Source organism: Alligator sinensis, unplaced genomic scaffold, assembly GCF_000455745.1.
Source record: "Alligator sinensis unplaced genomic scaffold, ASM45574v1 scaffold340_1, whole genome shotgun sequence".
Taxonomy (NCBI): Eukaryota; Metazoa; Chordata; order Crocodylia; family Alligatoridae; genus Alligator; species Alligator sinensis.
This window is the reverse complement of record NW_005842004.1, coordinates 422,303-432,985: the sequence shown is the minus strand read 5'-3', so window position 1 is coordinate 432,985 and position 10,683 is coordinate 422,303. Positions and strand designations below refer to the sequence as shown.

General features: G+C 45.1%; 1 protein-coding gene across 3 annotated transcripts in view; it reads left to right on the top strand.

The window, feature by feature from the left end:
* Positions 1-10,683, top strand: part of SNX16 (sorting nexin 16) — a 41,194-nt gene that overhangs the window by 11,466 nt on the left and 19,045 nt on the right. For all 3 annotated transcript variants that reach the window (XM_025201809.1, XM_006021753.3, XM_025201810.1), the window contains exons 3-4: positions 1,228-1,314; positions 10,580-10,683. The exon at positions 10,580-10,683 is cut by the window's right edge and continues 72 nt beyond it. In XM_025201809.1, the coding sequence (XP_025057594.1) occupies positions 1,228-1,314; positions 10,580-10,683 (191 nt within the window). The remainder of the gene's footprint in view (positions 1-1,227; positions 1,315-10,579) is intronic.

Here is a 10,683-nt window from a genome sequence, read left to right as displayed (position 1 = left end):
GTTTCATTGTCTTTTGTTTCAAAGATTTCCTTTCATGGTCAGGAGGGGATGGTGTGTGTTCAGTTCCATCTTGTAACAGTGGGCCTTGCCAGTTAAAAGTCAGCCTGCCCACCTGCTTATGGCCTAACCGCCTACCTCTTTCCTGCCATGCCTTGATGGAAAAATGATTAAGATATTACCCAGGTGGGAGGCTGCCCATTTCCTGCCATGATGCCAGAGGGTGTTATCTGGGGCTCTGAACCTCCCCTACACTGCAGCCCATGCCTTGCAGATGGCATCTAAGTTCTTAACATCTCCAGCCCCACACTGGGCCCATAATTCTCTGGTCTGGACCCAATTACACCCCTTCCCATCAGGCAGCCTACTCCGCCCTCATTCTGGGCTGCCAATCTCCCTGCACTCTTCCATCTCTTGGGTGTGGCTCCCCCAGGACCTTTGGCCACACAAGCCCTGGCCTCACCTCCAAGGCCAGTCAGGACCCCTGGCTCTGGCCCTCACGGTGGGCCCCTGGCCTTTTTGACCCTTCTGGTCCTGGCCCCAGCATTGACCGTTTGAGGGTGCCTCAAGTCAGGCTTCTGAGCAACTAACCCACACTCCCTTACATGGATCTGCCTTCTCAGGCCCTACTACGCAGTTACCCACCCGGTTGTGGGAGCCGGGGTTATTAAGGCGCCCCAATCCACCTTTCACCAGGGTGGTAATGGGCTTGGCATTTCCTGAGAGCTCCCATACCACAAGGAGCCCCACCAGGCCACCCGTCCCTGACAGGGTGCAGTTTTAAGTCATGCCCAGGACAAGAGCCTCCTCCATCCCCATAGTCCCAGCCCATAAACCTCCAAGCTGTTCCTGAGCCTCGGCTCCGCCAGCTGATGTCTCTCACAACTGCCTGCAGAAAACTGCTGCTACACCCTGTATCTATCCTGGATCTCAAAATGTCTGCTGTTCTCAAGCACCTGGCTGCTGCCTGCTCCAGCCCTTAAAGGGGCAGGCACCAACAGAGCCCTGCCACACATCTAAATATTAAAAAAGAAGTTGTAATTATTTACATGGAATCTAAGATTTAATCTGTGTAACTCCTTGATCTAATATTTTAATTGAACTTCTCATTTATAGCTAACTTTTTTTGAAGAACCAAAAAGGAGACAGTGATGATTTTAGCCTTTCAGTCATTGTACTGTACTGTGCTTTTTTGTTTAAGATGTTATTTTATTCATTCTTGTGTAACAGGTTTACAAAATACTGGTAAAGAGAAGTTCAGAGGAAAGTTGGGTGGTTTTCAGAAGATACACTGACTTCTCCAGGCTTAATGACAAGGTGAGTATTAAGACTTTTTAAGTTCTGACTTGTCATTATGTTAATAACTGGAAATCACTGAGAACTAGATCTTCTGTAAAGAATTGCCACTTAAATGTTTTCCCAAAAAACTATTGTTTGTTTGGTTAAGTGAAAGTTAAGTGTTTTATAATGCATTAATATACTACATGCATCGAAATAGAGTAAAAGCCCTGTTTTCTGGCATGAGTGAGGAAGTGGGGGGCGGTAATCTAAAAATGCCGGCTACCTGAGGCACAGGGGTTTCCGGCCAGATGCAGAGTTGGGGGGGGTGGGATTGATGGGAACTGTTCGCGGAGTGGGGGGCGGAGAGGGTGGTGGCAGTCACACACAGGAGCAGCAGCACAGGGCAGTGGGTGGTGGCGGCAGTAGCTGTTGCATGTGAGTTTCCGTCTGTCCCCCATCCCTCCCCTCGCCCCTTCAGCTTCCAGCCGGTTGGCCAGAAATTCCAGTTAATAGAAATGTCAGTTAGTAAAATGCCAGATAACAGGGTGTTTACCATAGATAGAAAATTTAACTCTGCCTTTATGCAGAAGTAGGGCAATACCACTAGGTACTCTTGCAAGAAAAGATGCTCATAATGGTTAAGTCTCTCCTGTTGTGATAGTGTCTACCATGTCTCACTGTTGGTTCAGGTTGTGATTTGAAACTACTGATGAAGCAAGCATTTTCTGTGAGCAGCTGTATTTCAGGAAATACTTCATCTTCTGCTAAGATGAAGTATTAAATTAATGCATTCTGAAAGTATTGATTTGGATTATGAGAAGCTGATAAAGAACGATTGCCAGACTTGGAAAGTGCACATATAGGCTAATAATTTGAAATTTTGTAAAACTGTAAACTTTTAGTGTCATTCAGCAGAAGCACCAAAGTGTTGATATTTGTAAACATTTTTTGCCTATTCCAGGAGTCTAAAAGATGCTTGCATATTTTCATTTTTAAAGAATATCTGCTTTATAGTTGTCTCTCACTATTAACCTTTTTTCATCTCTGTTAACTTCTGTTCATTTGGTTTGTTCTGTGTTCCTTTTTTCCTTGAGTCTACTAAGCTCTGACACTTAATCTCTCAGAAACCCTGAGTGCAATAATCATAGTCTTGCCTGTTTTGAATGTTCAAGTAAGGATTATATATAGCACACATGCCTATGTTTTCTTCTTGGGTCCTGATACCTGTTACTGGTCATCCTCTAAACCAGGGGTTAGCAACCTGCAGCCAATGAAGAGACTTGATCAGGTCCAGGAAGGTCTGGACTTGGCACAGAGTATTGGGTAGCATGCAGCTGTAGTGAGCTGCTTGTCCTGTCCACAGAATCCTCTCTGCAGCCCTCCCAGCTGCTCTCTTGTGCCTGCACTTGTCCTCACTGCAGAGGGCCAGGTATCTGCAGAGGGTAAGCAGAGGTAGGTTAAACTCTTCAAGACAGCAGAGATTTGTGGCCTGCATAAGGGGGCCAGGTTGCAAGTTCAGGCCCACAGTGACAAGAAGTTGCCAACTGCAGCTCTAAACTACCTATACAATCCACAGAGGCCCAAAGATTTCATTCTCTTTCAAATAGAAGACTAATTAATGTGATTTAATTTTTTTAAGACTTTTTGTGGACAAACTTCAGAGCATTAACAAGAATCTAAGCACTGCTTTAGGAGTAGCCAAGCCCCACCAAATGTGACAAAGTATAATATGGGCTTTTCTGAGAGAGATTTGTATAAAGCTAATTTGATATTCTTTTTTGACAGGGTAATAGATTTATTGGATAAAAACAATGCAGTAGACTTAATTTATGTAGATTTAAGCAAAACGTTTGGCATTATGCCTCCTAGGAACTTGGCTCAGTTTGACAGGATGGGGTTCAAGGCAACATTTGTGAGATGGATAAAGGATTGACTTAAAGGGGGCTTAGAGTGGATTATGTTGAAAGTTGGGTTATCTGACTGGAGGTTGGTTGCCAGTAGTGTGCCTCAGGGATTGGCTGTAGGACCTGTTTGTTTTTAACAATTTTATTGGCAAGTCTGGTACTGATATTAGCTGTACCCTTGTGAAATCTGTGGGCAGCACTAAGATAAGGAATATTGCTAACACAGAAGACAACTGAATATTTAAATATTCTTGTGGAATGGAACATTAGAAATAGGATTAAGTTGAACTGTATAGAGTGTAATATTGTGCACTTGGGCACCAATAACAAGGATTGGGAAAGGACTGAAAAACAGCTTCTAAGATAGTCAAAACAAAGAGAGCTTTCTTTATAAAAGAACTGAAGGAACTTGGTTTGTTTAATTTGACAGAATAGAAATTGAGAGGTTTTTTACAAGTACATTCATGGAATAAATATTTGGGAGGAAGAAGAGGTTCTTGGGTTGGACAAACAAAGAAACAAAAGCCAACACCGGCACAAGATAAAATTGTTACAACTACCAACACGTACATTTTAAATTGATTGGTTTCTAATTTCTAAGCTCTAGGATAGCAAAACTTTGGAATGGTTTTCTGAGCCAAGTAGCAGGGGCAAAGAACTTTGAATTGCTTTAAGGTTGGACAAAGTAAGTTCAGTAGTTGATCCAGGAATGGGACAAAGGAGAGAGAGTGCAGGTTCCCACTCTAGCTGTTTGCACCTGTAAAATGAGCTCTGAGCTTACTGCCTGATGAAGCTCCACATGAGCCCTGAGCTCACTAGCTGATCAGGGCAGGGTCTGGCCAGAACCCGTGCTTTTGTGCAGCATCAGAGCTCAGGGAAGAATACTGCCAGTGTTCACCTTGCCTCTCTTTCCCCTCACCCCCCCCCCCCTTCCACCTAATCCCAATTCCCCACTGAATTCAGGATCAGCAGAAAGTAGAGGACAACTGTAGTGCTCACCCCTGGGCTCCAGGGCCACATGAAAGCAGGAATACTGGGCAAACCTTGTACTGAGAGCTCACTTGAGACAAAGCCAAAAAGGGGTGCAGTTGTGCTGCTCCCCCCCAGCCCCCAAAAAAGGGTTTCTGAAAGGGATGGTGTGATAACGTTGGGGATTCTGGCTTAGTGTGTGATGTATTGAATTATATATTTACACCATCATGTTGAGGCATAGAGGCAAATCTTGCAGTTTGATTAGGTGTCAGTTTCAGGGCTTTTGCTGGTAGTCTGTAGGGGCCAAGAAAGATTTTTTTTTTTTCCCCTTTTTCCTTAAATGTTACAGGCTTGTGAGGTTGAAGGGATGAATGTACACCTTCTGAAGCAGGGGGACTGAAGGCCTGGGGGAGCTGGGTCTTGACTGGGGCATGCTGATACTCACGCTGGTACTTAAAAGACTCTAAAGCCAGATCCAGACATACAGGCACGTGCGTTTCCCTGGGGACAAACAGCAGCAGCACAATATGTGCCGCTGTTGCTCGTCTCCAGGGAACGGGAACACCTGTGCACACGCGCTCTGATACGTGGCACATTGAGGGGTAGAGGAGGCTGGGGCCAGCACCTGGCCTGGCCCCAGCAGCCTTACCTGGGGTCCTGGGGGTCTCCCAGGGCCCCATTAGTGATGATCTGGCAGCAGGGAGCCTGGCCAGCAGCTGGAGCAGAGCTCCAGGTGGCCAAGCTCCAGTTTTGGGCAGTACCCACTGCTACCATATGTGCCACCCTGCTTTTTTCCACCATGGGTTTTTTTGGGGGGTTTTTTAATATACTGGGATCTCCCGATGTCAACGCCCCCCCTCTCCAATGCTGCAAATTAGCAGTGCAGGGGAACGCCTGCTTGTGTGTGGCACCTCATACCACACATGCACACTCGTCTGGACGTGCCCTAAGAGTCCTGGCTTGTGGCACTTCCTCTTCCCAGGATCAGACCAATCCCCAAATTTGTGGTTACAGAGGAATTTATCTTCTATGTTAGCCATGTCAGGGAATGGGCCAAGAATTGGCAAGTATGATGTAGAATTCTGCCTCATTTTCTCCTCTTGGCATGATACTTCTGTTTCTCCTGAATCCTGGTCCCTACAGAGAAGGCTGCAGGAACTTTTGAGGAACATTATTAAAAATGTTATTTGCAGTAGTGTAGGCTGTCAAAGAAACTGGAAGCGGGCTAAAATGTATCAAGACATGTTTTTAAAGCTCTTTTCTATATTATTAAAGCTTTTAGCTTGACTGTTTGGCATTTTGTCTGTGTTGCAAATACGAAGAATCTTTAGGTACATCTGTGGGGTGCAAAGCATCGCCATGCAGAAATATCCCGACTAGTCCTATGCATAGTAGCTCTGGAACTGCATCTCAACTGGACATCCAAGCCACCATATTTGCTGAGTTCCAAGACAAGGTCCCATTCCCCTCCTCCCACCAACATAGCATGGGGAGGCTTTTCTTGAAATTGAATATGAAGCACTAGGGGAGGGGCAGGTGGCTGCTCCAGCTCTGGTTCCAGCTGTAGCCCAGGGTTGGGGCTGCAGCTACTGCAGCCTCTTCCCTCCTGTCTCCCTCCACCTCGCTCTTTCTTACTCTTGCTCTGACCTTGCTACATTCTGGAGCACAAATCAAGCATTTTCTGTCTCCAGCTCCTGCTGGGCATGGCTGTTCCATCTCCTACTTCTGAGGCCAGCCAGAACTGTCATTGCTGGGAGTTTATACACATGCTCCGGGAGTTGGTGGGAGGTGATTAATTAGAGCGGCTCTGAGAGCTGCTTCAATTTAAGCTCCCGGAGCATCGCATGTATCAGCATCTCCGCACTAAAAAATGGCAGTGGGGGTGCTCTAAAGCTCCTTGAACAAACTTTAGTTAAAGTGACCTGCCGCCATTTTTCAGCGCAGGGACGCTGATGTACATGACGCTGGAGTCTCCTGGAGTGTGATAATTACCATGCTCAACCAGACTTGATTAATTTGTAATAACAGTGTTTAAGAGCAGCCTCACTGCATGTGTATATGTGCCTACTGCTATTACTCCATTGTGGGGCCAGAGCTCAAACGTGCTCTGTGCCCCAGAGCTGGAACTGAAACGAGTAAGTTGCGGGGATGGAAAACAGAGGTTGCGGGGGTAGGGGAGATGAAGGGGGAAAGGGAAGTGGGATTCCCAAGGCTGCAGAGAGGAAGGTGCGGTAGCAGAGAGGACAAGTGGTTGGCGAGGGGGGCAGAGACCTCCAGCTGCTTCCCCCACTGCTTAAAAGAATCCTTCTGAAATTTCAAGATCAGAGTAGTAGCTACTTAGTTAATTTGTTTCATGGCACTTGGGTATCAAGATTTACAAGAACCAGATGTGATAAATTGATCTCTCTCTATTCAGTATGAATTAATGCTGGTTCTGGTCTGGGCAATGGTGAGTTAAAAGTCTATATGTATTTCAAGGGCTAAAGAGACATAGAACACCCAAAACTTGCTTGATTTGTGGTCTGTTTATGGCCAAACCCAAAGATAAGTTTATGTGCACCTATGCTGGGTTTTTCAATATATTTCTTAATGGTACAATATAATTTTAGCAGGGGAAATAAAGCAGAGCTGTTTAACTTCCTCCTTGGAATTTGAGAGACATTTCTCATTTCTTGACATTTTAAAATGAAGGTTTCTTTTTAAAAAGGAGCCATTTAAAATGGGATTATTAATTACTGGCTAGTCAATTTGACCTTGATATTCAGCAATATACTGAAACAAATTTTATCTAATGATCAATTTTAAGTACTTGAAGGAAATGGTGGTAGTACTAAGAAACAACCAGCATGGATTTGTCAAGAACAAACCAATCTAACTTAATTATTTGACAGTAGATTTGATGCATCTAGACCACTGGTTCTCAGCTGGATCTCTTGATCAGTTTGGAGTGTACCCCCAACAACCTCTGTTTCCCATGCACCCCCCCATAGGCTTCATGTGCACCTTGGATGATACCAGCTCTTGGCTTTCACTCTTTTTTTTTTTCTTCTTTTTTTAACTACAGAATAATAGAGCAATTCTTCTGTTGCAAAGAACTCAGAAAGACCCCAACCCGTCAGAATGTTTTTTAACACTGTGGTTTTCCTGTGTAATCTGTGGGTTTATCTTGTGAATCATGTTTGTATGCCTTACAATGCTAACTCTGCGTGGCACCCTTCAGCACTTCTGCAAGAATCTCACAGTTTCATAGTAGGTAGGGTCAGAAGGGACCTGAGCAGATTATCAAGGCCAAACCCCTGCCATGGGCAGGAAAGAATGCTGGGGTCAAACAACCTCGGCAAGGTGATTATCTAGCCTCCTTTTGAAGACCCCCAGGGTAGGAGCGAGCACCACTTCCCTTGGAAGTTGGTTCCAGATCCTAGCCGCGCTGACTGTGAAGTAGTGCTTCCTGATGTCTAGCCTGAACCTACTCTCAGTCAACTTGTGGCCGTTATTCCTAGTTATCTCAAGGCACCATGGGGTCAAGTATCACTGATATAAGGATCACCAGCACCCAGGTTAAGGCTCACTGATAAAGAGTGTAGGAGGCTTTTGACACAGTTCCCCATGATCTTTTTAAACAACCTAGGGAAGCAGGTGGCAGTGTACTAGATCCAGGCAGTGGTATGCCCCAGGGGCTGGATCTACGCCCCGGTGGTGGGTTAGTTCAGTGGTAGAAGGGGGATTCTGTGATCTTCTGCGGTAGCCTAGTTGCATGCATATTGGCAGCAATTTGGTGCTGGGGGGAAGTGGCTGGGACTGGGTCAGAAGTGCCAACCTGCCTTAGAAGAGTTGTGTTACTTAAGCCTATCACTCCAAAAAGGTATGGGACCCCTGACCTGTAGAAATGTGTAGCTAGAACTTTCGTAAGGAAGGTAGGCAGCTAGTTGAAATCTCAAATTCAGAATAGCTTGCTTTTCAAGTTGGACAGCAAATTAAAGGAACCCTTCCAGGGTCTCTAGTCAATATTTGTATTGAAAAGTTGGAGGATTAAATATGAAGAATATTTCCATAATATGCAGATGCCACTTCAATGAAAATATTTGGAAGTAGTTCAGAGGTAATGATTAAAATTTAAACTGATCTTGAGAAATTGGAAGATGATCCAAAATGAGCAAGATGAGAAGTAGAGATGTGTAGCACTTAGTTTTCTTATTTAGTTTTCCTTCCTAAATACATGCACAAATTTAAAAGTGGGAATAACAGACAAGGCAGAAACGTGGGAGATAAAGATGTAGTGATTATAATAGATGGCAAACTGAATATGATTCAATGTGGTGCTGTTGCAAATAAGGCAAATGTCATTCTGGCATATATTAACAGGAGTGGCATGTGTGTGGGTGAGGCCTCAGCTGGACTACTGTGTACAATCTTGGGCACCATGCTTTAAGGAAAATGTAGGTAATATGGAGAGAATCTGAGGAGATGAACAAGAATTTTAAGAGGGTTGGAAAACTTGGCCTGTGAAGAAAGAGTGAAGACAATTTTGTTTAGTGTGAAAAAGAGGGCTTGATGGTGTGGTAATGGGGAGACTAATCCAATATGTATAGAAGGCAGCTGTAAAGAGATCCATTATCAGTTTTTCTCTATGCCCACAAGGGAAGGACAAGAAGTGGGGAGGCAGATGGCAACTGTATTCAGCTCTTGGGCTTGAGAGCTGCATGAAAGCTCTGAGTTCACTGGTATGTCAGCATAGGTGCATTCTGCTGCTGCTCATTCTGGGCAGCAATCTACTCTGAATATGAAAGGAGAGGGTGAGCAGTAGGATTATCTGTCTTGTTAGCATGTTGACAACAGGCTGTGCACACTGGCTTTGTGTGGGGGGGAGAGGGGGGGAGTCTGACTCGAAGGCTGGAGGCTGAGGTTGAGAACCATTGGTCCAGATCAGGTGTGTCAGAGTCATCTGGCCCCATGGGCCAGATGAGTTGCACAAGATGGGTTCACAGTCTGGCTGAGTGGCACAGAGCCAGCCCCATGAGTCAGATTGGGCCCATGGACTTCCTTGCCCCTTCCACCCCCACGTACTGGATCCAGTGCCTGCTCTAGTTGGTCTGGGACATGGGCCACATGGTGCTGTGTGCAGCACAGGCCCCAGACTGGTAGGAACAGGTTCTGGATCCAGCATGTAGGGACCCCCACGGCACCTCCCTCCCCCCTTATCCTGGATCCAGTGTCCACTCTAGCTGGTCTGGGACTGTTACACCTGGAGCCCATTCCAGGAACTGTTGTATACAGCACACACCCGGGATAGGCTGACATGTCTGGCCCATGGACTGGACTGACTAGAACAGGTGGCAGAGTCCCAGGACAGGTGCTATGGTTGCTGGATCCTGCATGAAAGGGGGTTCCCATACTTGTCCCTCATAGGTGCCCTGTGCAGTCCATGTTCCAGGCCGTGTGTGGCACATGTGCCAGGCAGGGACCGGATGATGCAGCTTCATGACCCGAATCTGGCTTGCAGGCCATATCTTTGACACCTCTGGTCTAGATAAGCTTTTGTAGCATGGGAAAGACCTTCATTTCTATGAATAGGAAACAGTCCTGAAAAAATTAACAGGGGCGTCGTTCTATATCCTAGCAGTTTCAACATGTCCCTTCCCTGGGAGAAAGGAAGCCCTGGGTTCTGGTTTCCACTGTATATGCATTTTTGCATCAGATGGTCATTGTTTTGGGAGGGGGTGTTGTTGTTTGTTGTGTGACTTCTTTTTACTTGATTACTTTACACTGTTTTTCCAGAAAACAAAGCAAAGTCAAAGTGTTTCTGAAATTTCAGAGACTTTCATTGCAATGTAAATATGCCAATAAATGACTAATTAGCACTGGGATGTGTTGTATCCATACATTTTGAAATGTTAATGCTCTTCAGTCTTTACTGGGAGGTAGGGGGTGTGTGTGTGTGTGTGTGTGTGTGTGTGTGTGTGTGTGTGTGTGTGTGTGTGTTAGAACACTTTCCGATTACTTTTTCATTCTTCTGGGCTCATAATGGGTTTTTATATATTTTAGTTATGTAGCTCCTTGCATCCCAAAGTGCCTTACTTGCTGTGAATACCAGTGAAATGTTCGTCACTGTAATACTTATCATGGTGCATAATAAAGTACTATGTGACTGACTGCTATAAAGGCATAAAACATCAAAGCACACTATTATTTCCATTTTTCAGGTGGGAAAACTGAGGGGCCAATTAACTGCCCAAACGATCAGTAGAGCTGTGAGTTAGAAATTAATTGTATGATTTGGAGTGGTTATTCCATGAATGCTAACTATTCATGACTCTTAAGTTCATGAGACCAGAAAGAAGAGAGAAGTTTTTATCTAATGCCTTATCTAATTCAGTATTTTCATGGATACTTTAATATTCTTCCTTCATCCTTGGTTTCTATTTCAGTTGAAAGATATGTTCCCAGGCTTTCGATTGGCACTTCCGCCAAAGCGCTGGTTCAAGGATAATTACAACCCTGACTTCCTGGAAGATCGACAGTTGGGATTGCA